This window comes from Balaenoptera acutorostrata, chromosome 2, assembly GCF_949987535.1.
Source record: "Balaenoptera acutorostrata chromosome 2, mBalAcu1.1, whole genome shotgun sequence".
In the NCBI taxonomy this organism is placed as follows: domain Eukaryota; kingdom Metazoa; phylum Chordata; class Mammalia; order Artiodactyla; family Balaenopteridae; genus Balaenoptera; species Balaenoptera acutorostrata.
The window spans coordinates 9,382,999-9,397,185 of NC_080065.1; the positions used below are offsets into that span (position 1 = coordinate 9,382,999).

The 14,187-nt window shown below is 41.4% G+C and overlaps 1 protein-coding gene across 4 annotated transcripts in view; it reads left to right on the plus strand.

The window, feature by feature from the left end:
- The window catches only part of ADCY2 (adenylate cyclase 2), a 451,536-nt gene that overhangs the window by 300,396 nt on the left and 136,953 nt on the right, over positions 1–14,187 (plus strand). For all 4 annotated transcript variants that reach the window (XM_007191640.3, XM_057541370.1, XM_057541371.1 and 1 more), the window contains exon 5: positions 10,185–10,333. In XM_007191640.3, the coding sequence (XP_007191702.1) occupies positions 10,185–10,333 (149 nt within the window). The remainder of the gene's footprint in view (positions 1–10,184; positions 10,334–14,187) is intronic.

The window sequence follows — 14,187 nt, forward strand, 5'->3', positions numbered from 1 at the left end:
GGGACTCTCTGTGCTTCCTGGACTTGGGTGGCTATTTCCTTTCCCATGTTAGGGAAGTTTTCGAATATAATCTCTTCAAATATTTTCTTGGGTCCTTTCTCATTCTCTTTTCCTTCTGGGAACCCTATAAGGAGAATGTTGGTGCGTTTGCCATTGTCCCAGAGGTCTCTTAGGCTGTCTTCATTTCTTTTCATTCTTTTTTCTTTATTCTGTTCTGCGGCAGTGAATTCCACCATTCTGTCTTCCAGGTCACTTATCCGTTCTTCTGTCTCAGTTATTCTGCTATTCATTCCTTCTAGTGTATTTTTAATTTCAGTTATTGTATTGTTCATCTCTGTTTGTTTGTACTTTAATTCTTCTAGGTGTTTGTTCTTTAATTATTCTAGGTCTTTGTTAAACATTTCTTGCATCTTCTCGATTTTTGCCTCCATTCTTTTTCCAAGGTCCTGGATCATCTTCACTATCATTATTATGAATTCTTTTTCTGGAAGGTTGCCTATCTCCACTTCATTTTAGTTGTTTTTCTGGGGTTTTATCTTATTCCTTCATCTAGTACATAGTCCCCTGCCTTTTCATTTTGTCTGTCTTTCTGTGAATGTGGTTTTCATTCCACAGGCTGCAGGATTGTAGTTCTTCTTGCTTCTGCTTTCTGCCCTCTGGTGGATGAGGCTATCCTACACCTGAACTCTTGACCCTTCTTCATCCTCCTCCAATTTATTGAAGTCACTCTTCAAGAACCGGCACAGACCCAACTTCCTCTTTGTCTTCTTGGTCAAGATCTCAAGTGGTCTCTCCTTTCCCACAGTCCTTCTTACAGTCTTGGCCACGGTCTTGGGTTGTGAGCACTTGGGTCCTTTCCTCTGTGTCACTAATTGTTCGACTTTGAAACAATGAGAGATAAATTCCAGAAAGAACCTCTTGTAGTTCCATAAAATTCTAGAAACTTACAGGGACATGGAGACCTTCAACTCACTGAGTCCAACAGACGTATTTTTTAGACAACCAAACTGGGGCTCAAAGGCTGGAGTGATTTAATTGAGGTCTTCTATGTAGTGACAGAGAAAGGGCAGGACTCACATCTACTCTTACCTAGGTGCTGTTTCTACTCTAAAGTACTGCTACTTTCTGTCGTACATAAATATGACTACTGACTTTTTTGTAAAAGTCAAAGAAAGATAAAGCAAGGCCTCTCAGATAGTAAGAGTATTAAATGTGTTCTGATTTGATTGATGTAAAGCAAGATTTCTAAGGATGGACCCAAGAGAAACAAACTAAATTTTATAACAAGAAACAGTGGCAATAGCAGTTGTTACTAGACCTTAACTTCAGAGATGTGCAAGTGATAGAGGTTGGTGCCAGTGGAGGATGCTTCTTCTCAGAGATCCGCAAGCATGAAGCTGGCTGCAAGATAAGATGCAGCTGAGGGAAGATACTGACATATATGCACATCCCTGGCAGGTATTTTCCAAGTACAGAGTTTTCAGCATTTGACTCTGAGTGGATACCTGGTGCTTTTATACTGCAGGAAAATACTGAATAACATCATCTGTCTCCTCAGCACCACATGTAACACAGTGGCTGCTTAGGGATCTGGTGTCTGTTTCTTCTGGTAGCTACTTTCTATTGGGAGAAGAAAAATTTATAACAATATCCCTTCTATTTATTGAGTTGGTTTGGCATCCTGATGTAATTGAATTGCACTTAAAATAAGAACTAAATAGAAATAAGAATTTTGAAAGAGAAAATTTTTTTAATTCTTATAAAAAAAGCATGTCCCTGTCATCCTCCCTTTTGAAAAATACAGCAGGTTTCAATATTTATTACATGCATTGTTTAATGCAGGAACAGGATATAATGTGCATCACTATATCTTAGCTCACAATTTAAGTACAAGTTATCTTTGCTTAAACTGGATTTTCCTATCAACCGAAATAATCTCAAAAGTAGCATAAATATAAAGTTAAATATCTGCTTTGTTTCATTATATTAGAAATGCTTTGGAGTGCAGAGTGTCCTGAATTTTGAGCAGTAGTATGTTGAAATTTACGAACTCTGTAGCTTTTCTCAGAGGCACAATTTAAAAGAACAAGTTCTCGGAAAAAAAGGGATGTGTTAAAATGGAACTGTCAAACCAAGGTCAAGCTGTTCACTGGATAACCTTTGAATAGGCTGGAATTATCCAGATTCTCGGTAGCTAGACAATCTTTTCTAGCAAAAGAAAGAAATAGCAATGGTGTGCATCAATCAATTTTGTGACAACTTGATTTTCCAAAAGTTCCCTTAAGAAAATTCTCCAGTGTATTTGGAGGTAATGTAGCTAAGTCATATCCAGTATATTAAACACTTAAGTTTGTGTGTTGCTTTCAGATAATTTGGCAGGGCACACAGCTATTTTAGCAAAAAGCTGAAATATTAATGGAAATATTAACCTTGTCAGATTATGAACTGAGTTGAAATTTATCATGTGTGCCATAATATTGGGCTTTTCTTTCAGAGCAAAGCATTTTGTAATGGAAGACAGACATAGTTAAAAGTGCCTTGATGTACCACATTTGAGTACAGGCTTTTGTTTAAGGCTTACCCCAATACCCAAAGCTGTGATCACCAAGAGGAGATGTGCAGACCCCAGAGCACGGATCCTGTCCATGGAATCTGATCACAGGTCCTGCCATCCACCAGTGGTACCAGAATCACATGATAGTGGAGAAGCCATGGGTCCTTTCCTTTGGCTGCTTGGCTGGTACCAAAATCTTTATTCCATTCTACCTTCACACAAATTCTTAACACACACACAAAAAGAAAAATTTGGTTTACACAACATATGGAGTTGATTTCCTGTATTTTTCAAACTACCTATAAAAAGCCAGTCATCTGTCTACATGTGGGGCTAAAATAAAGATCATGGTTTACATTTGGTCGTTAAAATGAAGTTATGGGCATGAAAGAAGATTACTATATTTGATTCATCTTTTTTGTTCATAACATCTGTCTTTCAGGAAAGGCTGGCTCTGTGTGCTTTGGGGTTTAGTGTATTCTTATTACAGAATGTAGGCAGAAGAGAGATGCTTAGAAATGTCTCAGGTTTGCCCCAATCAGCCCTAAGGCGAGGACGTGGGTGTGGACATTTAGTTGGGAAGTGGTTCCAGGTGGCAGAGCGAGTGGACCAGGGAAGGTTCAGCTCCAGCTACTGAAAGGGGCAACTGGCAACAGGGGCTCAGTCCATCTGGAGACCCTCCAAGCGAAGTGTGGAAGATGCGCAGACCTGCCCACTGATGGGTGTGGGTGCAGAAACTGGGGCATTTATCCATCATTTTATAAATGATTTTTTTTTAATATCCATCAATTACTTTCTCATTGGTTGAGGCACAGGAAACTGTAGATTTAGAAAGGAACAGCCTGCAGGTGACCTCCAAGGAAGGCGGAGGGAATATGGTTAGGACACCACCAACATCGGCTCCAGAAAGCATAACTAGAAATGAATATAAACATTGGGAGAGTCGACTGACTGCACCATATCCACGTGGACACTCAGCTTATCATCGTATGGTAATAATGCAGAACGATGTCAACTAAGCATTGTGACCTTGTGCGTTTTGTTTTTTCTTAGCCCTTTACTCTTCCATCACCCATCAGAAGGTACAAAATTGGTTTTAATCTACTTAAGCCAATCATCAGACATCTCTGTAGACATAGATTCCACTGAGATTTCTAAACAGATAGCCTAGACCAGATTCATAATCTGGTTATTCATAATCTGTTATTCCTACATGCCAACACTTATTGTCACTGTTTTCAAAGTTAACAAATTTGTATTCAGTATCTACTTGCTTTATGACAGAGATTTGATGGCACTCTCAGTAACATGCCTCCTTTTGCTCCCACCTGGGACTGCTTTGATCATGTCTGAGAGGGTGACCAGACAGGTCTTCTGATTTTGTTGACATCAGTTTCATACTTCGCTCAATAGGTTTCCTCTATTTGTTTAAATAGATTTTGAACATTATGAGCCCTTTATAATATTTTGACCTCACATCCAGTGATGCAATACACTGATCAATAAACAGAAAGAGAAACAGAGATCATCCCATACAGAGTCACCCAATACATACAGTGTGCTCAATAGCTACCAGAATGGAATTAAGTGAATGCAGCATTAGCATAACTCAGTTCCAAACTTTAAGGGACAAAGTCTGTTGTCTTGTTGTCTAAGTACTTCCTTGGATGTATCACGTGTTTTATGACCTTCAGACTTCCCAAATGTCTAACCATCTGGTTGGTCATGGAAGCCAAAACACAGAAAAATGACAATAAGTGGTAAATAGACGTATTTGTCAGTTGGGTAACAAAAGATGAGTAGATGATGGAACAGCTCTTTGTATTAAGATTACAAAAGGTAGTAAAGTGCCATTTATTTTAAAAATAAATCCCACTGTCTTTCCATGTGCGTTCTGAGATCAGAGAGGGAGGAGAATTGTATAGACATTAGATCAACAACCAAATGTATTGAACTCTCAATTTGTGTGTAACAAGGACACAGCTTTTCTTCTAAGTTTTAAAATACAGGCATCTATTTTTCACGTCATTAGTAATTTCTTGGTAATCTGAGTTCCAAGTGGCTCCATTTTTCTGGGGGAACCTGTTCTGTTGACAAACCAAAACATTACTTGATTTCTCACTCTATTTTTGACCTCAGTTATTTTCCATCCTCTTGCTTTTGCTTATCTTGGCCCCATCCAGATGCAGAGATGTCTCACACATTTTGCTGTAGTCCAAAATTTGAAATCACCTTGTCACCTTTAAGCTAACATGATGCTGCTATATTGTTAGATCATTAATGAAATTTGGAGAATAACAGAAGGGAATTCGAGCTCAGAATACAAATCAAATCAAAATTCAATTTCAAGTGGTTGCCAATGTTTACCAACCATTTTCCAACCAGGAGACACTTTGAATGTTCTCTTTTTCCTTGGATGCAGCCTGCTGATATGAAGCTGGGGTCTCCCCTCCCCCTGAATGAGTCTTTCACTCTTCTCCTATACCCACAGTATCATTGTCTGCCAGAGAGAAAAACCCAAAGTAATAACTGTGTTATTTTACAGAGTAGTTAAATTTCCCTTTGTATGAACATCACTGATCCAGATTTTGCCCAGGCCTGGTATTTATGACCAAGAAGGTCATTAGGGGAGAGCTTCAAGATGGCGGAAGAGTAAGACGCGGAGATCACCTTCCTCCCCACAAATATGTCAGAAATACATCTACATGTGGAACAACTCCTGTAGAACTCCTACTGAACGCTGGCAGAAGACCTCAGACCTCCCAAAAGGCAAGAAACTCCCCATGTACCTGGGTAGGGCAAAAGAAAAAAGAAATAACAGAGACAAAGAATAGGGACGGGACCTGCACCTCGGGGAGGGAGCTGTGAAGGAGGAAAGGTGTCCACACACTAGGAGCCCCTTCGTGGGCGGAGACTGCGGGTGGCGGAGGGGGAAGCTTCGGAGCCACGGAGGAGAGCGCAGCCACAGGGGTGCGGAGGGCAAAGTGGAGAGATTCCCGCACGGAGGATCAGTGCCAAGCAGCAGTCACCAGCCCGAGAGGCTTGTCTGCTCCCCCGCCGGGGCGGGCGGGGCTGGGAGCTGAGGCTCGGGCTGCGGTCGGATCACAGGGAGAGGACTGGGGTTGGCGGCGTGAACACAGCCTGAAGGGGTTAGTGCACCACAGCTGGCCGGGAGGGAGTCCGGGAAAAAGTCTGCAGCTGCCGAAGAGGCAAGAGACTTTTTCTTACCTCCTTGTTTCCTGGTGCGTGAGGAGAAGGGATTCAGAGCGCCGCCTAAACGAGCTCCAGAGACGGGCGTGAGCCGCGGCTATCAACGCGGACCCCAGAGACGGGCATGAGACGCTAAGGCTGCTGCTGCCGCCACCAAGAAGCCTGTGTGCGAGCACAGGTCACTCTCCACACCGCCCCTCCCGGGAGCCGGTGCAGCCCGCCACTGCCAGGCTCCCGTGATCCGGGGACAACTTCCCCGGGAGAACGCACGGCACGCCTTGGGCTGCTGCAACGTCACGACGCCTCTGACGCTGCAGGCTCGCCCCGCCTCCTCCGTACCGCTCCCTCCCCCCGCCTGAGTGAGCCAGAGCCCCTGAAGCAGCTGCTCCTTTAACCCCGTTCTGTCTGGGCGGGGTACAGACGCCCTCAGGTGACCTACACGCAGAGGCGGGTCCAAATCCAAAGCTGAACCCCGGGAGCTGTGCGAACAAAGAAGAGAAAGGGAAATTTCTCCCAGCAGCCTCAGAAGCAGCAGATTAAAGCTCCACAGTCAACTTGATGTACCCTGCATCTGTGGAATACCTGAATAGACAACTAATCATCCCAAATTGAGGAGGTGGACTTTGGGAGCAACGATATATATATATTTTTTCTCTTTTTGTGAGTGTGTATGTGTATGCTTCTGTGTGTGATTTTGTCTGTATAGCTTTGCATTTACAATATGTCCTAGGGTACTGTCTGTCCTTTTTTTTGTTTTTGTTTTTGTTTTTTAAGTATAGTTTTTACCACCTGTTATCATTGGGGATTTGTTTTCTGGTTTGGCTGCTCTCTTCTTTCTTTCTTTCCTTTTTGAAAAAATTTTTTTATTACTTACAAAAATTTTTTTTAATAATTATTTTTTATTTTAATAACTTTATTTTACTTTACATTACTTTATTTTATTTTATTTTATCTTCTTCTTTCTTTCTTATTTTTTCTCCCTTTTATTCTGAGCTGTGTGGAGGACAGGCTCTTGGTGCTCCAGCCAGGCGTCAGGACTGTGCCTCTGAGGTGGGAGAGCCAAGTTCAGGACACTGGTCCACAAGAGACCTACCAGCTCCACGTGATATCAAACAGTGAAAATCTCCCAGAGATCTCCATCTCAACACCAAGACCCAGCTCCACTCAAAGACCAGCAAGCTACAGTGCAGTACACCCTATGCCAAACAGCTAGCAAGACAGGAACACAACCTCATCCATTAGCAGAGAGGCTGCCTAAACCCATAATAAGGCCACAGACACACCAAAACACACCACCAGACATGGACCTGCCCACCAGAAAGACAAGATCCAGCCTCATCCACCAGAACACAGGCACTAGTCCCCTCCACCAGGAAACGTACACAACCCACTGAACCAACCTTAGCCACTGGGGACAGACACCAAAAACAACGGGAACTACGAACCTGCAGCCTGCAAAAAGGAGACCCCAAACAGAGTAAGTTAAGCAAAATGAGAAGACAGAGAAACACACAGCAGATGAAGGAGCAAGGCAAAAACCTACTAGACCTAACAAATGAAGAAGAAATAGGCAGTCTACCTGAAAAAGAATTCAGAATGATAGTAAAGATGATCCAAAATCTTGGAAATAGAATGGAGAGAATACAAGAAACGTTTAACAAGGACCTAGAATAACTAAAGAGCAAACAAACAGTGATGAACAACACAATAAATGAAATTTAAAATTCTCTAGAAGGGATCAATAGCAGAATAACTGAGGCAGAAGAACAGATAAGTGACCTGGAAGATAAAATAGTGGAAATAAGTACTGCAGAGCAGAATAAAGAAAAATGAATGAAAAGAATTGAGGACAGTCTCAGAGACCTCTGGGACAACATTAAATGCAGCAACATTAGAATTATAGGAGTCCCAGGAGAAGAAGAGAAAAAGACAGGGACTGAGAAAATATTTGAAGAGATTATAGTTGAAAACTTCCCTAATATTGGAAAGGAAATAGTCAAGTCCAGGAAGCACAGAGAGTCCCAAACAGGATAAATCCAAGGAGAAACACGCCAAGACACATATTAATCAAACTATCAAAAATTAAATACAAAGAACAAATATTAAAAGCAGCAAGGGAAAAACAACAAATAACACACAAGAGGATCCCCATAAGGTTAACAGCTGATCTTTCAGCAGAAACTCTGCAAGCCAGAAGGGAGTGGCAGGACATATTTAAAGTGAAGAAGGAGAAAAACCTACACCCAAGATTACTCTACCCAACAAGGATCTCATTCAGATTTGATGGAGAAGTTAAAATGTTTACAAACAAGCAAAAGCTAAGAGAATTCAGCACCACCAAACCAGCTTTACAACAAATGCTAAAGGATCTTCTCTAGTCAGGAAACACAAGAGAAGTAAAAGACCTATAGTAACAAACCCAAAACATTTAAGAAAATGGGAATAGGAACATACATATTGATAATTACCTTAAATAAAAATGGATTAAATGCTCCAACCAAAAGACATAGACTGGCTGATTGGGTACAAAACAAGACCCATATATATGCTGTCTACAAGAGTCCCACCTCAGACCTAGGGACACATACAGACTGAAAGTGAGGGGATGGTAAAAGATATTCCATGCAAATGGAAATCAAAAGAAAGCTGGAGTAGTAATTCTCATATCAGACAAAATAGACTTTAAAACAAAGACTATTACAAGAGACAAAGAAGGACACTACATAATGATCAAGGGATCAATCCAAGAAGAAGATATAACAATTGTAAATATTTATGCACCCCAAACAGAGTAACAATACCAGTCAGATGCTGCTGTTGTTTTGATTCAGTTGGTTCACGTGAAGATGGCTCCTGGAGCATGTGGTGCATAGCAGGTGCTCCTCATCTGTTAGCTCCCCCTTTTTTCCCAGATCTCAGGCACGTGGCTTCCTCCAAATACCAGCCTGTCTTTCTAGCCTCATCTAACAGCTATGCACCGTGGGTGGGCCCCTTCCTGGATCATGAACAGCATGGTATTAGGGACACTGTCCCCTTCGTCTTTGCATTTACCATTACTGCTTATGAAGGGGTCTGGCATTTAATGGGCAGTGATGGATGTTTTCTGATTGGGTTAATGAAGGACGGAAGGGATGAACAAACAATCAACACTCACTTACACCAGTTCATAGAGAAACGCTCCCTACCATGCACTGAGACCTCACACAGGCACACGCCGAGTCTCCTGTTGACGTTGCACCTATCTTTTCCTGGGTCAGGCTGGGGATGGGCTGTGGTGAGGGTCATTTCATCTTCATCAAGATGCACTCCTGGCCTACCCTCTGCTCCCTTGGTGAAAGTTCCCAACAGCCCCAAAGCGATGTGCACTGTGGGTGGGCCCAGGGGACAGACACCTGGACCAGTGAATCTGTGAGCAAAGCCCAGCTTCCCCACCCCTTCCTCTACTCTCTCACCACTTTGTCCACCAAAAAGAAATTTTTTTAAAGAAAAAAAGAGACAATGTGGAAGAAGGAGAAAATGTGGCATTCAACAAATGTTTGTTTATACACACTGAATGCCACTAGCTAAATCCACAATGCCTGAAGAATATGGTGTTTTCTGTAATAGATTAATGTTTAAAACACTCAAGGATGAATATCAACTTGCAAAGATTGCCATCTATGATAATTTTTCTCAAAAAAAAAATGCATAGTTTCCTTGAAGAGATTGGAAAAGGTGCCACTCTAACTATAATAAATACAGATTATGTGTAATATTGCATGCTATTATGTACCACAAATACTGAATTTAAAGACTAAAAATACAAGAAAATCTCATATGTTATCATTTCTTTGTGTCCCACCTATAGTTTCTCATAGATGATGTCTTTTTCAGAAGCTAATATTTCTGACTCTGTTTTTATAATAGTTTAGAAGCACTAAAGAGGATTGGATGGTCACCACAGAGGAAATGAAATATTTGAAAATATGTGACTCTTACTTAGGAAATGTGGAATATTGGCTGACTTTCAAAAGTACAATAAAGCTTGTACTTTATCTCTCAAATGAACAAGCAGGTGAAAATGAGTGTTTTCTATCTTAGACTGACCACTGGTTTCTGGCATTTTAATATTATTTCTGCTTCACTACTTTAAAATCAAAATAGATAAGTAATATCCTCAGGGAAATAACTATGCCTTCCTTTATTCTCCATACTGAAGAACACATGCTTAGAGCTCAATAAATAATAAAGAATATAATAACACACTCTGACCTTAGAAAATTTTATATTTTTTTCAATATGTATTTCTAGAGTCTGTATTTTAACTTGTAAAGAGTCCTCAAATTAGCCTGACTACAAATCAGTATTGATTTCAGATGGTACTTGGCTGTGACCTTGGTTGTGTGACATCTCTTGGTCTTCCTTCCACACCTGGTTTCAGGAGCGGCTTCTGCTGTCCCTGCTGCCAGCGCACATAGCCATGGAGATGAAAGCCGAGATCATCCAGAGGCTGCAGGGCCCCAAAGCCGGCCAAATGGAAAACACCAACAACTTTCACAACCTGTACGTCAAGCGGCACACCAACGTCAGGTATGCTGCTGCTCTGTTCTCCTTCCTCAGCAAGGCTGGGGAGCCTGTATGCCAGGTGGGGGACATATTTAACTGGGAGCCCATAATCTTACAGTTTCATGTGTCCTTTGGAACTGTTTATCTTTGTGTATAGAGTAAATATCACTCCACCTACCCTTGTGCTGCCTCTTGGGCCTTCACATTAAGATAAGAAAATGGGTTCCTCTACTTATTGCATTTTGTGACCATCAATTACAAAAGGGAGAGAAGTGGACAACGGGGCCCTTATTCTGGGAACTCCTTGATCAGATCTCACTGTGTCCCTGAAACCCAGGACTCAGTATCAGTAAGATTAAAGAGTCATGGGCTCTAGGCACAAGGACTGGTTCCTCAAGGTGGACTCGGCAAGGGCAGGGCCTTGGGAAGCCAGCACTTTCCAGGGAAGCTGGATGTTCTGCTGTCAATCAGGAATGATGGGTTTCTGGGGTATGGCTGGTACCCAGCATCACAGGGGACCAACATGCACCTTAATTAAATTATAATGAAAGTTACTGCTTTTCCAAGAGTGACACAGCCATCCATGCTTCCCAGGGAGCCATTCCTGGACTCCCAGTAACTGGAAAACTAACATGGGATTGTGGTCAGAAAGGAGGATGGTATAGGACGTCTTCTCCCCTGAGCTCTAGAGAGGAGCTGAGCAGGTCCTCACTTCAGTCTGGAGAGGGTTCTCCCTCCTGTGCTCCCCATGCATCTCTGGCTACAGTGGTGTGGGACCCCTCCAGATGTGGGCGCCCTGGTCCTCAGTGTTCTCCATGCCCACCCGTTCCTGATACCACTTCTCTGGGGGCTGTCCTTTCATCCACTCGATTACATTGCAGTGGTGCTTGCTATTCTGGCTGGGTTATCTCAATTAGTAACCTGTGCATGCCTCACTCATTATGTTATTCCTTTAGTTGTCAGGGCTACTCACCTCCCCCCACCCCATTCAATAGTTCAATAACAACAACCACAAACACAAACTAAAGTGTGTTTAGAATCGTCTAGAATTGTAATAGGGCTGTTTGCCTTCAAGTCCAGACCTTTCCCATTGCATGATGCAGCCTTCTCTCTGGTTACTTCAGGTCAAGGATTTTTGAAGTTTATTAAGAAACAAATTTAACTGTAGCTTAATTTATGCATGTCTAAGACAAATCGCATTTTAACACATGATTTTAGAAAAAGGTATGGCCCAAGCACACAAAGAGCTAATATACAATGAGAAATGCACATTGAAAGGGAGATAACAGAGAAAAAAAGTTGCATATCAAGTAGGAACTAAGGAAAAAACATTGACTAAATGAGGAATCAGGAGTAAATTTTTTTATAGTCCCCACCTTTTTTTTTCTTGGAATAATAGGAAAGAGCTATGTGTGTATATATACATATATATATATGTATGTATATATATGCATATATGTGTGTTTGTATATATATATACATATATGTACACGTATACATATATATATATATATATATATATATATATACACACACACAGACAGAGAACATTCATACATGTTAAGGAGTAAAACTGGACTTCCTTGGTGGCGCAGTGGTTAAGAATCCTCCTGCCAATGCAGGGGACACAGGTTCGAGCCCTGGTCCGGGAAGATCCCACATGCTGCGGAGCAACTAAGCCCGTGCACCACAACTACTGAGCCTGTGCTCTAGAGCCCACGAGCCACAACTACTGAGCCCGCGCACCACAACTACTGAAGCCCGTGCATCCTAGAGCCCGCATGCCACAATTACTGAGCCCATGCAACTACTGAAGCCCATGCACTCTAGGGCCCACATGCGGCAACTACTGAGCCCACGTGCTGCAATTACTGAAGCCCGCATGCCTAGAGCCCATGCTCTGCAACAAGAGAAGCCACTGCAATGAGAAGCCTGCGCACCACAGCAAAGAGTAGCCCCTGCTCACTGCAACTAGAGAAAGCCTGCACACAGCAACGAAGACCCAATGCAGCCAAAATAAAAGGAATAAAATTATTTAAAACACTAGACTGCCTTTAGATTTTTAAGCATTTTACCTACATAATTAAAGAAAAAACATTTATGGTGTCTGACAAGACATACTATAGTAGAAATTGCTCTTTCCAGCCTTAACTGTATGAAAATCAGCAATGCCCCTTCCATCTCCAGAAATATTTTTATGTCACTTATTGGTATTCAAATTGTGTAAGGATAAATGTGTCTGTATCTAAATAGGATCACAGACTATCTTTAAGTAGCTGTGATATAATCCGGGAACAATAGACCTGTCAAAATGACTGAAGACACAACCAATCTCAAGCAGTTGATAATGGTCTGCATAATATCTATATTAGTTATCAGTTTTTGTGTAACAAATTACCCCAAAACTTAGTGGCTTTAAAGAACAATAAACACACCAATCAGAATGGTCATCATCAAAAAGTCTATAAATAACAAATGCTGGAGAGGATGTGGAGAAAAGGGAACCCTCTTACATTGTTGGTAGGAATGTAAATTGGTGCAGCCACTATGGAAAACAGTATGGAGTTCCTCAAAAAACTAAAAATAGAGCTACCATATAATCCAGCAATCTGACTCCTGGGCATATATCTGGAGAAAACCACAATTCAAAAAGATACATGCACCCCAATGTTCACTGCAGCACCATTTACAATAGCCAAGACATGGAAGCAATCTAAATGTCCATTGACAGATGAATGGATAAAGAAGATGTGGTACATATATACAATGGAATATTACTTAGCCATAAAAAATGAAATAATGCCATTTGCAGCAACATGGATGGACCTAGAGATTATCATTAAGTGAAGTAAGTCAGACAGAGAAAGACAACTGTCATATGCTATCCTTGCATGTAGAATCTAAAATACAATATGAATCAACATATCTATGAAACAAAAACAGACTCACAGACATAGAGAACAGAGTTGTGATTGTTAAGGGGAAGGGGGTTGGAAGAGGGAAGGACTGGGAGATTGGGATTAGCAGAGGCAAGCTATTATACATAGAATGGATAAGCAACAATGTCCTACTGTATAGCACAGGGAACTATATTCAATATCCTATGACAAACCATATGGAAAGAAATATGAAAAATAATATATATATATGTATAACTGAATCGTTTTGCTGTATAGAAGAAATTAACACAACATTGTAAATCAGCTATACTTCAAAAAAAAAAAGAACCATAAAAAAAGAAAAACCCATAGAATGGGAGAAAATATTTGCAATAATATATCTGATAAGGGACTTGAATCCAGAATATATAAAGAACTTTTACAGCTCAACAATAAAAATACAAATAACCTAATTAAAAAAAAAAAAGAACAATAAACATCTCACAACATCTGTGGGTTGAAGTTTGGGAGCAGCTTACCCAGGTGGTTTTGGCATAGACTTTCCCATGAGGCTGCAGGCTGCTGGGCAATCTGTTCCCAATGTGACTTCCCACCTGGTGGACAGGTTAACTTCCTGTTGGCTGGAGGCCTCAGTTCCTCATCATTGGGCCTCTTCACAGGTTGCTTGAGTATCCTCACAACGTGGCCGCTTGCTTCCCCAGAGGGAGGGGTCCAGGTGGAAGCTGCAATATCTTTTATGATCTAACCTTGGAAGGTCATTTCTGCAGTATCCTATTGGTTACACAAGTCAGCCCTACCCATTATGGGAAGGGACAGTACAAGAGTGTGAGTACTGGGAGGTAGGATCACTGGGGCCATCTTGGAAGCTGATTAACACACTTATCTAAGGCAAAGAATTGGTGAAGCAGCTTCAACTGTCTTCAGAGATCGTGTAGAATATGTTTGCAGTGTTAAATTAAATTTAAATTCATAAAACAT